Here is a 21,853-nt window from a genome sequence, read left to right on the forward strand (position 1 = left end):
CATATTAGCCTTTTATTTGCTGTCTTAAAAAAACTTAATGATTATATAACTGGTAGCACAGAAAAAAAAAAGAAACAGCTCCTCCCCAAACTGTCATAAATATATTATTTCACTGAAATAATAAAATCTTAAAACAGAAGCTGAGTAAAGACTAAATTGTGGATGTTGACATAAGGCAAAGGAAGGTAACAGAAAAATCTTTTCTTTCAGTAAGGGAGGCAAGGAAACAAAGCATGACTTGAAGCTTTCCTTCAAACGCTTTAAAACAGGGGTGGGCAATTATTTTGGGCAGAGGGTCGCTTACTGAGTTTTGGTAAGCCATTGAGAGCCACATGACAGGCAAGCAGGGGCAGATAAATACTAATTTTCTAAATTTTTTAGGGGCCCCACGAGCCAGACAGAATGGCCTAGTGGGCTACATCCAGCCCGCGGGCCACATTTTGCCCACCCCTGCTTTAAAATGTGCTTCAGACAGAAGCAAGTAACATCACAAAAGACTAACACAAAATTCCTGATACTATGTAAAATGTTATAGCAAAACACTACATCCTCATAAAAATCTCTAAATAGATCTGAAGGAAATCTTTAAGTGACACCTTCCTATTCTGAGCATTTGAGCGGATATATTCACTGTTACTAAACTAACAGGGCAAAAAAAAGGTTAAAGGGCAAAAAAAGGTTAAAGAACAAAAGCCAGAACTATCACTACCAGGTCTGGTAGCAAGGCTTTTCTCACCACTAGATGGTTTAGCAGTGTGATATAATTTTTTTGTGATTTCTTAGTTGGTCTATTAAAAGGTACCATCTCTGAACCAAGAGTTCTAGATTTTTGCATTAGCATCCCCAAAAACTTACTGTCAGGAGCTGAAGGGCTATCTAGCCTCAACTCCACTGGTGTTTCCAGTCTGTTCTTCACAATCAGGGCAGAGCGCACAGTGATCACCTTCCGGGCACTACCTTCCATGGTAACTTCGAATACTACCCGAACTGGAGGCAACGAGGAAAACTGCAAAGCCAATGGAAACTTTAAGTATCAAAAGGTACAACCAACAGCATCTCGAGTAGGAATGTCCAAACTCTTCAGTGCCAACCACCTGGACTACCTGGAGAAAGCCTGTCATCCTAATTTATATATATGTCTATAACATTTATTAAAGATTTTTTTTTTGCAAAATCTTGCTGGTCTAATAAAATATATCATCTCTACTATGAGTCCTGATTGCCTTTTCCTCCAGACCAATATGGCTACAACCTGGATACCTATACTATTTATTTCTACTTCTGAAGGTCTTTTATAAACATAAAATCTTTGTTCAGATGTGTCAATCTAAAGAAACAGAGCACTGAAATAAAATCCCAAGGAGCCCAACTAAATGACAGTAGACTGTTCTGCTACATACCTTACTCCTCCTGAGCAATTCTCTATACATTACAGCAAACAAATGTAGCTACAATCTGCATGGTGGGCACCCCGAGCTCAAATATTGAGCGCATTATTTATGTTAAACATTTTTATCAGCATTCCTTGTTTCTAGGGGGAGGGGACGCAAACCAAAAAATTTATAGTAATTCAAATGTCAGTTCATTTTTATTTGCATTAATACCATGTATTCCTTTACACAGCCACTGCCTTTCTATATACAGAGCAAAGAAAATTCCTAAATTACATCTATTCAGACTGATGCCCTGCTTTAAGAAGAACAAAACAGAGAACCCATGTACACACACACTGCACTATAACAAAATTTTAGAGAATTTTTAAAACAATTTGCCCCTCCCCCCGTGTACTACCTGAACAAAAATTCACACTGTATATGCACCCAAAGAAAACCGGCTTCAGTAACTATTATTTTAGAAGGCTCTGCCCAGAACATGCTGACAACGTTCTTATTTTTGTGGAAGAATGGATAGTGGGTCCAGGATTTTGAACTGCCAATATTTTTTAATAAAACAAAGTTAAAAAAAATAAATAAGAATAAGAAATGTAGATAGTTTTGCTTAATCTTGCCAGCAACATATTCAGCAAGTATAAGAACACATGGGAAAAAAAGCCACAGGAATATATTTTTTTAAAACATACCCTGAGCTCTCAGTACAAAGTACATAGGAAATATTTTAATAAAGTAATCCTGAGACCACAGACAAATTTACTATCCAATGAAAGCAAGTCTCAAGATTCACTTTAGTCATGCAAGTACTAATCTGCCTCTTCTTCAAAATATTATGTCATTAAAGAAGAATTGTGAAGATTCTAGAAAAGTTTATAACAATTATAATTTTACTAGCATGCTATAAATATTATATTTTAGTTTAGTTTAGTTTGGAACTTTGTCCTTTTAATCTCTGAACTCTGTAACCAGTTCAAACACAACATATGCACAGGTCTGCATTTAATCCTATGCTCCCAGCTCTGCTGATAACAAGAACAGAAATGAATGAGACATGCCAAGATCTCTTAGCATCGCTCTTGGCTTTTTCTTTTTCAACTGATTTGATGAAAAATTTTGGGAGGGGAAAACCGTCAAAACCTTTTATACCTGGACTCAGCAATTCTGTGATCCTTTTACTGCTTCATGCATCAAAAGTACAGCTTGTCATCCAGCCTTTAAGCAGACTGATTTTTGGAAAATTTGGCCTTTGGTAAGGGAGGGAATAAACCACAAATGTTCTTGTGTTGCAGATAGCATGTATGATTGGAATATAACAAAACATACACATGAAACCTTGGATGATTAAATCCAAGGTTTATGCATCAGAGAAAGTCTTACTCTTTTGTTCCCCAATACTGCATATGTTGTCACCAGAAATTTAAAAAAAAAAGTTAAGGAGATTTTGCTTATGCTTCAGTTTTCCCATGTTCCCAGAGGCATTGGATTTTGGCTACAGCCAAAGCTGGGGACTTTGTGGTGTGCCAATGCTGGAGGCTCCTGGCTGGAGGATCTTGCCCCTACACGCAGGGTCAGATTATTTGGGGCTAGGAAAGAATTTTACCCCACGGTCAGACCGGTATGGACTATGGGGAGTTTTGCCTCTCTCTGTAGCAGGGGGTATGGGTTCTCTACCCCAGATTTCTCGAGCGTATATTGACATCATTTAATAGAAGCAGGACATTGCCTGCCATAGCTACTTGCTTTACCTCTGACAGGTTGGTGTGCTAGATCTATTTTGTGTCAGGGTTGATGGTAGTCTTACATAAAGTTAAGATTATAGTTTATATGGGACGATCCTGTCTCAGACAGGGGGTTGGACTAAATGAACTCTGGAGGTGCCTTCCAGCCCTACTTCTGTATATGTGCCCAGTACCCATTGTTATTTAGACTGTCACCAATTTGTGCCCATGATATGTCATTCATTAGATGTGGCAATTACAATCCAAGGCTGAGACCTCTGGGTGCTATAATAAATATTACTACAATTAAGAGGTCAGAGGTGGAGAAAGGGGAACTTGCCATACCATGTAAGCTCTCCTCATGCTTCCTTTGCATAACAGTAAATGCACCAAGCAGCTCCAAGGTGTTAAAAATGTATTTTCTTTGTAGTACTGAAGATTACAGCATCAGAGTACATAAAAACAGAGCTAAGAAAAAACCAGCTTAACAGTTCCCAAAACCTCTCGAAAGCCTTTTCATGATTAATGGTGGTCAGCTCTCAAAAAAATTCTCACAGATACAATAATCACACAGAAATGTAAATAACAACCCACAAATCCTTCCACTGTTGCAGTTACCCTGTCAATGCCCATAAATCTAGGTCAAGAAAATTCCCCATTATGAGCTTTCTTTTCCTCTCTTAGGTACTGTCCAAATCTACAGATTCTCTCCTATATTTAACAATTTCAGGGAGCCATACTTAACATGTGCTCAGTTGTTCTAGAGACTGAGGTCTTTTTCTCCAAACGTCATGCAACTTATCCCATTATTTACATGCATAAAATGACCAATGGTGTTAAATGCTAGTGTTTTATATGTAAATAACAATGAAAGAAGTGGAAAATCAGGCATTCGGCATTTCCCTATTAAATGTATATTCTTAGGAAATTGCATCCAAAGGACAATTAGCATCCTTGGTTTTATGAAGTGTAGTCTTACAAGGAAGGAATCACTTGTTATTCTTTGGGTAATCCCTTACTTTGGAAACAAACAAGGGAAAAAATATTTTATTTCAAGGGAGTCTGAATTGGAAAGTACCTATACCATGCATTCACAGAAAACTGAGTAATTAAATCAGATGTCACCTACAGATATCAACTTCTATAATTAGGTAAGCACTAATGAGTAGATATCATTTGCACAAAGTCTTTCAAGGCACAGACAGAAACGATATTCCTGCAATCGGCCCCTTGAAAGCGCTCTACAGCCATGCCCCAAGAGAAGAGCATGACTGCAGAGCCCTCCGAGCACGTGACAAATTAACCCTCATCATATGAAGGCACTCCAAAGTGGAGCACTTTCATTAACTTCTGTCTGCCCAGGGGGCTGGGTTGATGCAATGGGTAGGGGAAAGAAGAGAGGGAGGGAGCTAGGGCTGAGGGCTTGCCCAGCCCATGCTGGGGTGGGGGAGGGATCATCCACCATCTCTAGCACAGGCCAGGCAAACCCCAACCCAAGCTCACTCCCCTCCCCCATCACGCAGACAGCACCAGAGCTTGGAGGGAGGAGACAGGGCTAGGGGAGAAAAGCTGAATGTCTGCAGCTCCTTAGCTGGATTGGCTCCAAATTGGAGCTTGATCCCTCACCCTCCCAACTCAACAGCTTGTCTGTTGGTTAGGAGGGTCAGTCTAACCCATGGTGCTTTCTGTCTGCACACTCAATCAATTAAGAGAGAATTGTTACTTGAAATTATGCTACTTTCATTCAGGCACATCTAAAACAAGTAGGGAAATGTACTCACATAGACATGCGGATGTATTATATTTGTTCTACTGATTGGGCTCCCAACCTAGAAAAGAAAAAAAGTTATCATTGCACACTTCTCTTTTTTAAATCATGATACTGTTTTAAGAGAAGTAAAGCTAAGCTGAAGTCAGCCGTTTTACCACTTCTCCACTGCTTTGGAGAAGCAGCAGAAAAATATGAGGTCAAAAAGATAATAAATGAGTGCTTCCTACACTTCATAGTACAGATCTTGTTTTAGTAAGATGAAAGGAGAACAGATGTTGGAAGGCTGTGAGTGTAGGAGGGATATGTGGGGTTTTGTTTTTTGTTTTTGTTTTTTACCAGCTCATTTTCCTGAAATGGGCCATAACTGATATACCTAGGGCAGGAAGACTGAAGTGAGGCTATGGATGCTATAACCAACAACTGTCAGAATTTATTAAAACATTTAACAAAAACCTAAAGCTACTGGTGAATACTGAACTAACTTCTCAAATAAAAGTTGAAAATTCAAGCCCAATCTTGCTGTCAACAACCTTCAAATTCCAATATCCCTGGTTGCTCTCAACGTCTTATACTGGGCATACAAGTTACCCACTCCTGATACAGATAAGATTGCTCCAGCATTAGCTCCCAATCACAAACACAAGTCTATGGGTTAATACAATTTTTTCATTCATAATCTACAGAATGTTGTGAAAGCAACTGAATCCAAGTATAACCCTAGATATATACAAGTGTCGATGCATTTTATTTTCAATAAATGAACCATGTGAAAATAATCCCTATAAGCCTACAGCAGAGGAACAGGACATAGCTGAAAAGAAATGTTGGTGGGATTCAGTTTTATCCAATGGATTTATGAAACAAATATTAATGTATTAATGCTGGCATTCCAAACCAGTATTCTCTTTTGAGCACAGACTTTAACATTGCTGACAGCTCTATTTATGTTGGCTTTGCAATATGTAAAGCTGTCAGTAACTAACCAAAGATCGCTGAACCCCCTCAATTCGAGCTGACAGGAAAGAAGGGTCCCCTCGGTAAACTTTGCTTTAAGAGTCAGTTGCAAAGAAGTTTGCAGCCACAATAAAACTTCATGAAGAAATGTCACCGAAAATGTACTTAAGAGTCAGAACTTACAGTAGAGGATGACGTGTTCTTGTCAGGTGCTGCATAACGGAAAAAGATTCCAACTTTGTCTACCGACACAGGATTGACTTGTTCCCAGCCACTTACTCGCACCTGCAGCTGATGAATTCTTAGATCGTGTGTGTGCCTGTCAGTTCAGAGCAAATCAGATTGTATTTAAAAGTGTCACGTTACAAGGAAAGACAAAATAACAAATTCAAACTTGCCTCATTTCTAAATATCTGTTGCGCTACGGAAAAAACAGTCAAATCTTGACGATTTAAATGTAAAAGGTGTTGTTTAAAACAAACGGAAAACTGTATGTGCCTTTGGTTTAGGAGAATGTTATCCAATGCTGCCCAATACAAATACTAAAATGATATCCCATTTCTTTGCCATGAACACGAACAAAATGATAAACTTGTTAGATATTCATCAGCATCCTCTGCTGGTATTTAAAGTCACCTAACTAACAAGAAAGTCTTCACAGACATGTGCTGAGGCTTATAAAAGCAAACTGACAGGACACTTGAAATCGTCTTTGTCTAGAAATACAGAAGATACATTTTGTAGAAAATGAAAATGAGGTCTTTTGCAAGTTTCTGATGGCCAAATCCCGACCTCTGATACATACATACATACATACAATTCCCACTGACATGAATGCAAGTTGCCTACTTGACTATTGAGAAAATGTACCCATAGACTTTTTTTTCAAAGACCTGTAGTACCCCCAAAAATTAAAATAAAAAAATTAAAAGATTGTGGAAAGGTACAAAAATCACAAATGCTAGAAAAAGTATTGAGTAGTGTCCCAAATGTACGTCCCTCTGACCATCTGCAAGTGATAATTTCAAAGAAAACTGAGTATTTGTTCCTTCACCTGTGTCTCAATTTTCCCCTGGCTTCAAATTCAAATGGAATTTCTTCCCCAGTGAGAACTTCTCGCCACTCACTGACATTATGTGCATCATCAAGCAAAGTCCCATTTTCCTCGGAAACAACGCCAGGACTGCCACTGTGAGATAACGCCGCGCTGTAAGAAGAACGATACCTGGATTATATGCTTCTGCAAAAGAGAGGTTACTTACAGAAACCGCAGGTCTTTGGCAGGCGTTTGTCTACTAGAATCCCACTATATGTATACCTAAGCCATGAGCCCAGGCTCTGGATACCACCAATCTCCAGAATATGCTCTATATACCTTTGCATTAGCTACAATCAATGGGACTTCTCTGCCTTTTGAGCAACTACCTCTCATTTCTTTCACTAATAGAGAATATCCAGGTAAGAGATCTGTATAATAAGAACTTCACTGGTGGGGATTAGCATGGACAAGTGAATATCAAGAATACTAGTTATTCTCAGATAAATAAACTCTCTTTAGAAACAAAGGCCTGTGCAGCACTGCCGGGTTATCAGGTCTAGTCCCTGCTATCACATGCAAATGTAATATGATTCTGTCCTTACAGATCCCACTGTAGTTACCTAAACAGAGGTGGGCAACAGGAATCCTATTTAAATAAGGACTATAGAATAGCCAAATCAACTAACTAGAAGATGTCACAACAGAGTAGCAACTGGCAAACATGCAGGCTGAACTCCCGAGTATCCACCCCAAGTCACTCAGAAACAGAGACTTCACTAAAGCAAACTATCAATGGCATAGGGGCCCTAACAGCATATATTCTAACTCCAAAAGGAAAAAGTTGTTTATCTTATGAGTAGGAAATATTTAATGGGAGCCTGTAACCTATTGAGAGAACTTACACAAGGAAACAGCCTGCTTTGTAGACTTATCACTAAAAGCCACAAAGTCTGGGTGATTTACAAACAAATTTGCCCTAAGAACATCTAACGTGTGGAATTCATTCTCTGTCAAAGAGACATGAAGGTTTAAGAAAAGTTACTATTAGGCATATAAATTGTTTTATATGGGAATCCAGAATTACTTCCAAGAAAAGTTCTGGATGTGGCAACAATGTAACTAACTTTATAAAAAAAATTATGAATTCAAGTCAATGGCAAGTCCTTTTGTATAACTAGTAAAAACTTCCAGAGGGCCCAGCAAAGATATAAACATCAAACTAGAAACCCACGTATTACACAGATCCTGAATGAATGTTGCAGAAATGCATTCATTAGCCCCTTTAAACGTCTAGATACTGTTGGGTGAAAGGCAGTTATAGTAGCAAGATAAATACTAACCAGGAGCCCTATACATTTTAAAAAATATTCAAGAGAGATGGAATAGAAGAATCATGGGGTGAAATGCATCTCGGAATGGACTACAATGAAAATATTTCCACTTAGCTTGGTATGACCTTTTAGAAGTTGTTAGCTAGTTCTCCATGTTGTTAGACAGAGAGGAAAGGCCTGGATGAAGCTCTTTGCACAACAATGCTGAGGAGGTTCAAAAGCAGAAGGGATGCTCTAATGAACAGGTGATTTTTAAGACTAACTGTACTGGAAACTTTAGAAACAGAATATTATTATTAAGACCCCTTTTTTTTAAAGTGGGGGTGGACGGAAGGGGCAAGGAGCATGGGGTTGGGGGGGAGAGGGGGGAGGGAGGACAACATCTGCCAGGAAAGTTGAGCTATAATAATAGAAAAAGTATCCATCTTCCTTAGTCCCTAAAGCAGGCACACGATACACATTATCACAAATGTCGTTATAATAGTTCCTTACCGGGTAGGTGTAGTAGTTAAAGTGGCAAACCACAGGGTACATCCAGTGTGATTCCTCAGAGCAAATGGCACAAAGGGCTGTCTGCGTTTTGGGGTCTTCATTTCAGCTACAGAGTAAGAGAACGTTATTACATCTCACAGAAATATTTTAGGTACTCATGAAACTGGACAGACACACAAAAAGGTTTACAACACTCAAACCTGCCCAAAGGGAAAGAAAAAACATGTAGCGCTCGTAACGTGTAGAAGAGCAGGGAAATAAAAGCATGTTTGTTGCTTTTTTCTTTTCACATGTCTATGGAGTCCCTCTGCCAAATGGACAGTACTAGTTTTAAATGCACAAGATGGTTACAAAGTTAATATAGAATTTTTTTTCCCCACACAAATTCACTAATTTGACCACCCTGTCCTATATCAAAGGACCCACCTGTGGAAATAAAAAGATGAGTTCACTCATTCCTTGGTGCCTATACCAAATCTATAAAGCAGTGGTGCTCAACCTGTTCACCTGGTGGGCACGCACCCATCTGATCAGCCCTGCGGGCACACCAGGACATCCTTTCTGGCCTAAGGGGCTCCCCACAGGTCAGGACATTTGGCTACAGGAGAGTGGCAATTAACTGCCACTGCTCCCTCACTGCCAAAGTTTCAGACTGGTGGGGAACCCAGTGGGCCAGATAACATGGATCCATAGACAAGATCTGACCGACGGGCAAGGGAAGGAGCACCACCGGTATGAAGGACTGCATCTTTAGTATAGTGATTATGCTGACAGCTGCACAATTAGGAACTGGATTCAAAATAACGGTTATTTTTACATGCTCCAAATTCTCAGAAAGTAGCAACCACATTCAATTACTGCTGTCCTAAGGTAGATTAAAGTTTTTTCTAATGGCTTAAATGTCAGCTATTATACACCCTCAAGACATTCACCTTGCACTTAAAAGCAATTTTTGCCGTTTACAAAAAGTCTCCATCCTTGGAGGTTTTTAAGACCTCGCTAGACAAAGCCCTGGCTGGGATGATCGAGCTGGGGCTGATCCTGCTTGGAGCAGGGGGTTGGACAAGATGTGACCTCCCTTCCAACCCTCATCTTCTATGATTCTACAAAGGCTGCAAGGTCGAAACAGTCTCAGTGGAACTAGCTTATAAAGCTGCATAATAAAGAACAAAACCAAACCAACCTAAAATTATTCAAACATCAATAGAAGTAGTTAAGAGTTCTGAACTAAAAGTTAGTCACTGAAAAATGAGGCTCCTCTACTGTATTTTGTTCCTTCCATATCTATGTTAATAACAATTTAATACAAAGAGCAGAACGCTAAATTGCCCTTTCCTATTTCGGTAAAATCTACTAACAAACTGAGTGTTTGTGTTTTGGGGTTTTTATGCGACTACTCAATCTTACTCACAAACTGTCAAAGAATTCTTTACAAAGCAAGCAGAGGGGCTGCTCAGTAGATGCAGTGCTCTAAAAAATACTGCAACATCATGTTATATAAAAATTATGAAAAACTGAAACCAACAGTGCTCAGCGTACATGTTTTTAAATAACAAGGCCAGAAAAAGAGCACAATAAGTAAACTCTAATCTTTCATTACCCGTAGGATAGCAAGTGAAAAGGCAGAAAACGAATTTTTTCTCTTTTCAGACTCGCTTCAAAAACTTGAATGGTAATTAGGTGAATTGAGTTAAGCCGAATTAAAGCCATTAATTCTGAATAAGAACATCCGAATAAACTGTACTATGATGTATATTAATAAACTTTAAAGTAATGCCGGTAGTTAATCTGGATTGTGTTATATGTCCCTGTATACACACGCCCTTATTTACTTGAATGTTTCTTCATATTCTAAGGTCCAAAATATTGTCAAACCATACAATTGCTTTCAATCTTAATTCCCACAGTGCACAACTAGGGAATAATTGGGAAGCTGCTGCATGGAAGGGGTAACCCAAAAGTAAAAATATAAGGCTGGTCTAGACGGTTCAAGAACATGGAACCTTTAGAAGTCTCTCTACACAACGCTCTCTTGCAAAAATAAAGTCCTTGAACATGTTACCATTCAACAGATTTAACTTTCCTCCAAAATACTGAATGACAAAGATGGTTTGTGATTTACATAATACTAGTTAGGACTTGATCCTGATTCCATTAAAATTGATGTCAGAATTTCCTCTAACTTCAGTGGCAAAAGAATCCATTTCAAGATCAAAATTTTATCTTCTGCTTAATCATAAATGCACAAAAGCCGTCTAACAACGGACCTGACTTAAGCCATTACAATTTGGCTCTGGCTACATAAAATGGCAGAGCAAAAACCAGATGTACTTTTAAGCTGGTAGTCAATCAGATGTTGATTTAGATTTAAGAGAGGCTGGAAAAGAAATGCTTGGATTGAGGCCTAAGTCTCCATAGTGTGATAATTTTCAAAGTAAGGAGCATGCTGTGTAGATTGCACACTCTCAAGACATCAGAAATCACAGCTCAGTGTGTTTTCCCCCACAACTCACAAATCAATTATTCATGTTCTTTTTGTAGCAATTCTCATTAGACCCAATCCTAGGAGCACAAACCATTTACATTTGTTTTCCAGCAAACAAGTTTTGGACCAAATTCTTATGCAAGCTAATCTTCCACATAGGGTCACCTTCCTTTTGCATATAATTTTCTCCACATATTAGTGAATCATTTAATGGGCACATGTTAAGGTTACACAATCTCTTCTAAACAAATAAAATTATTCCTAAGAAAAACTAAATCCCTATATTGTCCTGATATTTTTTTTGTTGAATTCTGTGAGCTGTCTGTGTACCACTAAGGGTAAATATTTATGAAGAGTGATGTAAACAGACTACAAATGTGGATTTATAGCAGGCATTCCCCACCCATCTGTTAACATGTCATAGGACAATTTTGGTGTTATTTACTTTTCTGTAATGCTACAAATCCAAAATCTTATTTTAAAACAGGAAAGTTTTTCACAAAGAGATTGTGGAAGTTAAACACGAGACAGATAAATTATAATTTCATTTCTTAATTTTTTTTTTACCTTGTGATGCATACTGAAAATGAATAAATATGCTTCTCAAAGCACCCTACCATTTCAACTATGGGTGACAACTGCAGCAAGGGTATGTTTACTGAACAGACTATCAGATCATCTTTGAGTTTAACTGCTGTCTTTACAGCACTTGTTTATATATTGAGAAATTTCTACCAATTTTTTATCCTTTTGTCTAGGAAATGGGCTTACAACAGGCTTACAACATCTGTTATTTTGATTTTTTCCCCAGGGTGAGATCCTTCCTAGACAGGGGTCCCCAATCCTCTCTTTGCTGACATACCCAGAGAGGCATGAGAGAAATATAGGGTGCTTGGCAGGGGCAAAAGAAAGCTAATAAGCAAGGCCCTTGTTAGCTTTCATATACAAGGATTAAAAGTTTATTTACAGGCAAATCATACATTCAGTGCATATTTATTGTACAAGACATTTCTTAGCAAACACAAAGCATTCTCTTCTCTCTCTCTCTACAGTACAGTACCTCTAGCATAGATCTGATGTTCTAGGTTAGTCAAACTGGCTGTACTCCTAGTTCTAAGGTAGACAAGGGGAAGGCCTGGCAGACAGGAAAGACAAAGTTAGCAGGTAAGGAAAAATGCAGATACACAGATAGATTCTTCACTGATATGCATACAAGAACGAGGAAAGTTATAGACAGTCGGCACCATGCAATCCGCAATGCAGCAGTACCCATTTCCTTGTGCTAAATTCTGACCCGGTGACTTTCTATTCTGCGCAGGAAAAGCTCCTTGTAACATCCTGGGAGAACTGTCAGGAGCTACTATAAACAATGCTCTCTTGAAAGTAACAGGGAAAACAAAGCCATTATGAGACTTAATATAATTTCATTCAGAAATTCAAATCTTAATTGTACTATTGGGACTAAGAAACATTGTTTGTTTGTTTATTTCTCAACTGTTTCAACAAAATATACAGTTTACAAGGATCATCTTTTTTGCTTAAGGAAAGGGGGTACTTTATTATTTATGGTCACCTATTCACTATCGAACAGAATCCATGAATTAATAATGCAAATGTTAAAGGGATCCAAAATGAATAGATGTATAGTGTAAAAACACCACTTTTATATGTAGCTTCACTACTGACTCTAGCAGTGATATTAGAAGTGCCAGGTTTAACTATACCACCATAACAGAAAAAACCTGTAAATAAAGGAGACGTGTACAGTTTGAAATTCAAACATGGGATTTGCTACTTTGAAAGGTTATGTTTATGCAGAGGCGGCACACGTGGCAGTCGAGTGATGCTTTGGGCACAGAGAATCAGCATTCCCCAAGAATTTCTGAACTTGCAGAAATCTGGTATGCTCAGCAAGAAGGGAAGCCAATTGTCCTTCTTCTTTAGCTAAAGAGCTCTGACAGGTGAAATCTGACCAAGAGAGAGTTGTCAGTTCAACAGTCAAAGAGGAATAAGAGTCAGCATAGAGGAAGGAACCAGAGTACATGAAAAATTACAGGGTCAGATCCTTGCACTATCTTTAACTTTCCCTGGGAAGGCTGCACGTTTCACATTCTGCACTAGGGTCCCTCTATTTCTACCTTCTTAATCCTGAGGGTAATGAGTCAAAAGCTATCATCCTTCGTGATAAAAGTGGGGAGGCTTTCTTTGGAAACCTTTAGCACTATTCTATAATGAGCAAGGGAGGCCACTATTGAAAAACATGAGATACATGGATGCGCAGCAGCTGCCACACTTCTACCCTATTTTCTCCTCCACAGGATTGTTTTACACAATAGTCTGCCATTTACTGAGAGCTTGACAGAAAAAGAGAGGTGAAATTAGTAGTGCATCTCTCTCATTAAAACTGAAAATGCTCTTCAAGGGATTATGGCCATAAAGCAGAAATTAATACACATCTTTTTACCATGCATTCCTTAAAGGCACCAAGCACCGATCAGAACCAAGCTGTGTTTGCAACATTTTAAAAGAAGTTGTTGCCTACACCACAAGCATTTCAGATAAAGAAATGTGACTAGCGATCATCATACTCTGTCCAAAACATGGTGGATCCACAGAAGAGCCCATCCAATCTTCTGATACGACCGTGTCCTCCTCTTTGTCTTGTTTACAGTAATCTGCCACCCATGACTGTTTGGTACAAGTATACTGTTCTAGAGCGATATAAACAAAGAGAGCAAAAAATAAGAACAGAGGTTAAAAGTAAGCTAACACTTGAATAAAGTACCCATGCTAGGTCATTAAAATGTGTTCCTAAAATCTCTCTTCCACATCAAACAGAATAAGTCGCTTTGAAGTCAATCTAGCTGTTGGCTGCAACACCTAACTTTCCCTGGTTACATGAAATTTGCCATTTAAGAAAACACAACGGTATTCGCAAAGCAGCCACCTTCCACTGTACCCATGTATTGAACTTAGCTACATCACAAACTCTAAATTATGAGGCTTAACAAAATCATATCATTTGCTTTTTTTTAAGTGATCTTGGGGGTAATATCACATGTGCAAGGAGAAATTCTTTTTATGTACCACATCTGTGCCAGGCACAGCGTGTAATGGTTTGGAGCTACATTTGCAAGTTTTTGGCACTCTTTCATAAATGTATTTCAAACCAATAATCACTTTTCATTTTTAAATGAAGTCAAAATTCGAACTGCTTCACAGCTCTGGCTTTGTGCAGAAATATCTATATGCATCATACCTGGACCAAGTGAGCAGTCATATACTATACTTGCCAGCTTTCTATAAACTGCTAAGTTTATCACAATACAGGCAGTCCTCGGACTTAGGTCACAACTGGTTCCTGAAAACCAGGCCTTAAGTTGAAACATTGCAACTCGGAACCAATTTTCCCATAAGAAACAATGTTTTAATGGGGGATTGGTTCCTGAACCAAAGCCCAATACCCTACTTTCACCAAAAATAACCAGGAATTTTGTACTCAATCAATCATTGATGAGTAATACATCTACATTAATATACTTATATTGTAAACAGCAATCATACTGATTTGGAAGGACTTCTTTGAGGTGACTTTGCTGGACTTTTTGAAGGGCTCTTGGCTGAAGTCTTCTCAGGAGTCTCTGCTGCAGGTTTTTCTGGAGTCTCATCTGCTTTCTTAAAGAAAGTGTCCAAGGAAGTTTGGCCAGATGAGATGGGTGACACAGCTGACATGGCATAGCATCAAATCAAGGGTTGTAAAGTCAAAACAGACGTCAGAAAGTCAAAACAGGGTGTCAATTTATAAAATGTTGTAAGTACGAAAGATAAGTCGAGGACTGCCTGTAATTCTATAGGATGTCATGGGATGTTTTACAAAAGCCTGTTTTTCATTAATACACTTGGCACAAATTCTGTTGACTTCAAATGACCAAAGATGGTGTGCTTATTAAGTTCTGAAGTATGTAACTGAAGGCTTCGCACTCTCCTAGCCTCTGATAATACATTGATGGTTGGAATGAACACCCGCCTAGTTTAGCCATCTAAAGAATCTTGAGCGCTTTAGGCCAAGCCTTTGCCTTTGACTGCAGTAAAAACTGGGACTCAGAGAGACCTGTCAAGTCTATTCCATGCAAAGAGCTATTATGTTAAATAATAATGGTCTAAGAGTGCTCTCATACGCACCTAACAACACCGATGTAACATTGATATCTAAACGATGTCTGGCTTTCACTTCCAGCTTTAGTCGAGAAGGATGTAGGCGGCTGGCTGCCTGTTGTTGCCATGACACTGAACACGGCCATGGTTCAATGAATGGTTCCCAACCTTAGAACAATATCAAAAGCGACAGACTTATGCAGCACATATTGGAAAGCGGCTTATGTACAAAGTTCCCACTAAAGACAAACCTTCGTGAAAAGGCCCTTTGTTTTCAATCAGCATTCAAGATGAACTTTATATACACATACTCAGCCAGCTGAGCATATTCCCAAATAGTAGGAAGTTGTTCAAAACAGGAGAAACATAGCAAATACCAAGTGCTGTTATAAAGGCAAGTACTAGAAAGAACTAACAGCTTCAAACAAAATTCAGTAATAGTATGAGTGTAAATTAATTTCAATAGGATTCTGTACAACAAGAGAATTTGGCAGCAAATATTTATGGATACTATCATGAAACAGAAGGATTTAAGATACACAGCAAAAACAGCAAAGAAACAGTTTATTCTGCTTTGCTAAGATAATTAATTGCTTTATCATTGCCAATTTATTCCTGAAGATGTCCTTCCTGTTGACACATTAAGAAATCAGATTTTGTAGACCCAAAATCTTGTCCCCTCTCCCTTCCAGTGGTGCACTTACACACTAAACTAGGGGTATCAAACTTACCCAAGCCCAATGGGAAGGATGAGGGGCACTGGGTCCCACCCAAGTCTGCGGGTCCTTGTGCAGCACCCAAGGTGCGGGGTCCAGCCTACACACCACACACAGCAAGCAGACACCAGCCCCAAAATTCATCTGTGCACCTGGCACTGGCCTGAGGCATGTGCTGCACACTACACATGAGCAGGAGCTGGCACTGCAGGCAGCACAAGGGGTCAGTCTGGGCACTGCATGCAGCCTATGCAGTAGGCCCCTTGTTGTGTGCCCCGTACCAGCCCTGTGCACAGCAGGCTCTGGGGCCAGCACATGCAGAGTGTGGAGCTGGACTGACTGCACGTTCTGCATGCAGCACAGGGGATGCATGATCCATGTGGTGCCCGTCCAGCCCAGCCCTTTATGCTGGCTCTGGCATGGCCTAATCTGGACAGGCCCCAGAGGCAGTCAGCAGAGCTAGTCTAGCAGGATGCTACATACAAACTCCATGCTGCGCGCAGCGCCAGGTCCAGCCCACAGGATACATGCAGTGTGCAGGGCCAAGGCACTAAACCATGACAGCTCCTAGACTCTGTTTTGAGGAATCTCATCTAAAATGACTATAACGGTCTCATTTCCCATATAAAAGTTCAACCCCAGTTCCCTTTTGTCAGGATTAAAATGTACTTTTTTTAAATGGGTTAAATGGATTTTTTTTTTGTTCTATCAGCTACTTAACTCTGCTTTGTCTGCGTCTCTCCCAGAGGCTTGAGGAAGTGTACTGTAATACCTGAAAGCTTGCCCATGTCCACCCTAACCATGCAGTTGGTTCAATAAAAGATATAACCCACAAGAATCCTTGCCTTTTGCAGATTTTAAATCTACTCAGATGCTCTCATAGTCCTTGTATTTAAAAAAGGACAAATGGGATTGAACAAAAGAATTAACAACCAAAACAGAAAGCAAACATAAAATAGCAAGGAAGAGATTTTAATTTTAAAAAGTAACAAATATAAGATATTGATAATAAAAGGATACCGCAACAATGATATTTGTGTCAACGCTATCCCTTTAAATTTCTGTTTCTGTCATATGCATTTAAGTTAAGCTTTTCTTCTTCTTTACAGACCACAGGCTGATGCAGCAACCCTCCCCTACCCCTTAAATACATATGTTGAGTGAAGTCCAGACTACTAAAGTATGCAAGACCGCTTTCCAAATCCTACAGTAATATATACATGCGTATATTTTATATTTACCCGAAAGCTCACGGTTATAATAATCTCCAGAGAGTGTAAACTGAGCATAGCCTTCAGGGTTGGCTCTCACATGCTGGAGAAAATTCAAACCTGTAACAGAAGTGAACATTATATGACTGCAAGAGAAGTATGACTGAGGCCTTCCTTCAAGGAGACACTGACAAGAAATGGATAGGTTTTTTTTCTGAATAGCATAAAAATATCTAACAGTGCTCTTCAAACAAAATAATGAGCTGTACAATTCTTTTTTGCACTGAAGCACTCCAGGGTTCAAATCATGACAAGTATGCCATTATGCTACGTGCTGTACAGAAAGAAGCAGATGTGGTCCTGACCTCTGACGGTGAACCTGCATTTGGTATCTCCTACACGCACAAAACAAATCTCATTACTGTCAAGTTGCCAGGTACATTTAAACTGAAACTGATAAAATACACAACTCCAGTAAATTATTAAGAAACTCCTCGATTCCCATAAAGACATCAAAACCAAAAACCACTATGATTCAGATATAAAACCTCTGTGACCAGACAGCTGTTAAATTTCAGGGGCGAGTAAGCAATTTCTTGGGTCAAGCATGGCAAAAAAAAATAATAATAATAATAATTATGGCAGGCCACTGGTACATTGTGAGAGCAGACTGCTCGCCAATGGTCCAGCAGCAATACAAAAAACTGTCTGCATCTCACTGCAACCTTTCCACTCCCTTTTTCAGCTATCATGAACTTAGCAACACTGTTGGATTCAAACACCATGAATAAATGTCATCTGAACATAACTAGGAACACTGAATTTCAATCGCCACAAATCATTTTTCTCTATCTTTAATTTATCGTGCAGGATGCTGATGCTAGAAGTCTGGTGCAACAGAAGAGAAGGAAAACACCACAAAATGGTAGTTGCCATGAGAGAATTTTAAGGTCCAGTATCTCTTGAAGTTCGAGAGCCAGACACACTGCAGGGAGACCGGTACAAATGCTATCAGTGCCTATAAACTTCCCAAAGTTCTGTCCTGGACCAGTGATCAGAAAGCAAACAAACATAAACCCTGCAAGGTAATGTCCCGAAGGATTTAACTACATGTTATTTTAATGTGGAAAATGTTCTCTTCTCTTTCCTCTGTGCAATCTACACATAAAATACTTGAGTAGCTTTTGCCAGAAGTCTAGATAGACAGTTATCCAGCTTCCTTCCCTAATAAAGGCTTAATTATCTACCTCTTAATAGAACACAGCCTCCCACATCCTTCTGTCAGACTTTATATTAGAGAACCTACTAATGCAAAAAGAAAATTAACAGGGAAAAAAAACCCCCTATATTAAAACCCTGACTCCTTGGCTTTTATTCAAAGGTGGGCAGTCCTTAGTGAACGCCAAAATCACATTTTCACAAAGAACGCATTTTGAGTTCGGAAACAAGGAGGAGGGAAGGCAGCAAAAGGGGGAGTAGTAACTTCCAATGCCCTTGTTCACTGTTTAACGCAAACAGCCCTGTATTAGACCTACAAACAGCCCTGATCTGTATTAGACCCAACCACTATCCAGACTAATACCATTTCACGTTCACCACCCATTCTTCACTTACACAGTGAACATATTTGTTCAATTAGATTTACTTTGCAGAGGAAGTACACAAATAATATTCTTTTAAAAAAATATTTCTGGTGCTCCCAGACTGAAATGCAGATTAGGAACATATACAGCTACAGGTACAGAAGGATTCTTTAAAAGCAGAAATCAGCAATTGGCCGGATCTGGGCTGTGGAGCCATGGGCCAGATCTGGGCTGTTGGGCCACTGGATCCAGCCATGGATCTGGAGGCTTCAGAGGCCATTCAAGCACTTAAGTACTCTGCTACCTGACTGCAACATAGGCAGAGAAAAATCAGCTTCAGTAGTAGTGGCATCCAGGATTTAACATCAGTATGCCTCGGACCCAAACCGGGTGATTCTGGTCCACTGCTAGAAAATGTTGCCAACCACTGTTTCAATCACGTAAGTGATTAAAAAGACAATTAAGCAAGCAAGAAACTCACGTGAAAAAGTTAACTCGGCCAAAGGAACATCACAGTCCATGCAGTCATCAATAAAACAAATGCATATGCTTTCTGCTTTAATCTCCACTCCAGAAACAAACTGAACTGGCACAGCTCCCTGGCCATCTCGACGAGAGGCTGGTGAAATGGATTTCAAAGGTTCGGCATTCTTAAACAACCAACTTGCTGCTTTTTTCAACTGGCCTTAAAAGATAAGCAAAAAACCCATATACTTAATATGTGTTTGATGGAAAAAGTATTTGTACAAAGCAATTAAACCAATTCCCTACAAAACCCAAAAACAAATGGCTAAAGTGGTGTTTAATGTCAGGAAAATAAGGAAAGTTCCAATTAGGAAATAACTTCATATTCATGAAGACTATTTGTTATATCTTTAGAGAGCAATACAGCATTTTGTTGGATTAAAATCTGAGTGCCTGTAAACGAGAAGGAGGATAATCCATATACAACTTCAGCAAAACAGTGATCAGTGTTGAGGGACTGCTACGGCACGGCAGAGAAGTATATCATGTTTAAAGTGAGACATATTTTTCAGAGAAGAAACTTGTAAATCAACAAACACATGAGAGAGAACACAGTTCAAGATATACATAGTAATAGGGCATAAAATAAAAGTATTTGAAGGAAGTAGATATAAACCTTATTTTAGTGACAGAAGGGTAAAAGAATAGATAGAGGACACTTGTCTACATCTCAAGTAGCTGCTAATTTGACTGTTCCACTGTACCAAGACAGGAAACCATAATCCAAACTAAAACTACATATAACAAATCTGAAATTACCTTGGCAAATTAAAAGTGCTTTGCGACAGTCATCTATGCTAAATCCCAGTTCCTGAAGTCGAGCCAGCTGTACCTCTGTAATTAAGTCAAGCATTAGTTTTTATAAAGTAGTTGCTCTACCTGCTTTTATCTTAAAAATGTCATGTCCTCCTGTTTAAAAATGGATCCAATTCTGAGAGCCCCAAGTACTTCTTTTTTAAAAAAAAAAAGTATTACGGATTCAGGGATGCTTCAGTCCAAAAAGCACAACTTGTTTAATGTTTTGTATTTTAGACCAGGCTAAAAATCAACCGTCTTAGGCATATAAACAGGCACTTAATTACAGTTTGGACTAACTGTTCTTGGATCCATATATTAAACCCTTTCATGCAGTGAAAGATTCCTCATCTATTTTCAGTTCTATTTTACCTAAATAACAGCGAAGAAGGTATAGCCATTTTCAGTCTTGTATATCGTGTTATTTTTGGCAAGTTACAACTGCACATGCATTTTAATCGTTTGCAAAGCCTAACATCAATAAAAGCTTGCTAGTGGAGTAGGGAAGGCCAATGTTTCATTTACTTAAACAATTTAAAGTAACATCACTTCCCTTGTACTGTTTCTTACCTAAGCATTACTGCATCCTGCCAATGTATCAAGATAGGCCATCATGATTCAAGTCAAGTATAAACTAAAATTAAGTAATCTACTTCCAGGAAGCAGACTATCTAACAATATCATATGCATACCTAAACTGATGAAATATAGATTTCATATAACCAAGCTACAAGCATCTGTTGTTAAACATTACATCCAGCTTTTCTCACAGAAGTCTCCTTAAAGCATGGAAAATGGTTTTGGTCTAATAATTAAAGGCATACCAAGAACAGGATCTAATGTGTGTTTAGATGCCTCTCTGCTTTCAAATGTTGATGATGAGGTCTCATTTGCCCAAGATGAACTGGAAAGATTACTAGCAGCACTCTCAGCATTTGAGATGGAAGAGTCAGGCACGGCAGCACTAGTTTGCTGAGGGATGGACTTTGCAATGGCCAAAAACAGCTGGACATCATTGTAAGACAGTCTGATGTCCAATGCTTGCAACTGAATCTAAATGAAACAAAAAAACTGGTATGATTAAAGTTTTAAGTCACCATTTTTATTCTATTTGTGTAATTTTTGTATACTGTATCTTGTAGCAACACGTTTCTAGGAGGAAAGCGACAATAGAGGAGATGGTTAAAACTGCCAAGTTTCTCTAATTAACCAATAATGCATAAACTTTAAAAGGCCTCAGGCCATCAACTAAAAGATAAACTATTTGTGCATGCAGAAGATCTTTCAGTAAGGGAGAAGTTTGGTAACATTTATTTTAAAGTCTCAAACCAGGGATGGACTGCTTGCTTGCTTGCTTAAGGGGAAAAATAATAGCTCTAAATGTATTTTTTAACAAGCCATGATAACAGGTAGACTTACAAAAGAAAGTACTTTAAGTTATGATCATACACCAGAAAGTTACCATAGGGAATCTAAGTCACAGCTTTGTGTTTTTGCAGTAATGGATTGTTGCTGTTGTTGTTCTTCTCTTTAATAAATATATCTAATAATTAAAAAACACCATCAGAAATCACTCCTTTCTTACCACCAAAATAATGTCCATGTGCCTGTTTCTATATTTCTTTTAAAGAATTACCGTATTCTTTTCTTACCCATGTGAAAAAGCACCGTTTTGGAGTCTTCAGCA

General features: G+C 38.8%; 1 protein-coding gene across 9 annotated transcripts in view; it reads right to left on the bottom strand.

Moving 5' to 3' along the window:
- VPS13D (vacuolar protein sorting 13 homolog D) overlaps positions 1-21,853 on the bottom strand; it is a 183,236-nt gene that overhangs the window by 107,002 nt on the left and 54,381 nt on the right. For 7 of the 9 annotated variants that reach the window (XM_090024785.1, XM_090024786.1, XM_090024784.1 and 4 more), the window contains 12 exons: positions 20,991-21,219; positions 20,131-20,205; positions 19,328-19,531; positions 17,294-17,383; positions 15,364-15,504; positions 13,770-13,892; positions 12,242-12,316; positions 8,697-8,802; positions 6,889-7,041; positions 6,018-6,153; positions 4,891-4,938; positions 856-1,006 (listed from right to left, as the gene is read on the bottom strand). In XM_090024785.1, the coding sequence (XP_089880911.1) occupies positions 856-1,006; positions 4,891-4,938; positions 6,018-6,153; positions 6,889-7,041; positions 8,697-8,802; positions 12,242-12,316; positions 13,770-13,892; positions 15,364-15,504; positions 17,294-17,383; positions 19,328-19,531; positions 20,131-20,205; positions 20,991-21,219 (1,531 nt within the window). The remainder of the gene's footprint in view (positions 1-855; positions 1,007-4,890; positions 4,939-6,017; positions 6,154-6,888; positions 7,042-8,696; positions 8,803-12,241; positions 12,317-13,769; positions 13,893-15,363; positions 15,505-17,293; positions 17,384-19,327; positions 19,532-20,130; positions 20,206-20,990; positions 21,220-21,853) is intronic. The other 2 variants (XM_090024788.1, XM_090024787.1) reach the window with 1 other exon arrangement.

Source organism: Crocodylus siamensis, chromosome 12 (assembly GCF_052110815.1).
Source record: "Crocodylus siamensis isolate JL-2025a chromosome 12, ASM5211081v1, whole genome shotgun sequence".
Lineage (NCBI taxonomy): Eukaryota > Metazoa > Chordata > Crocodylia > Crocodylidae > Crocodylus > Crocodylus siamensis.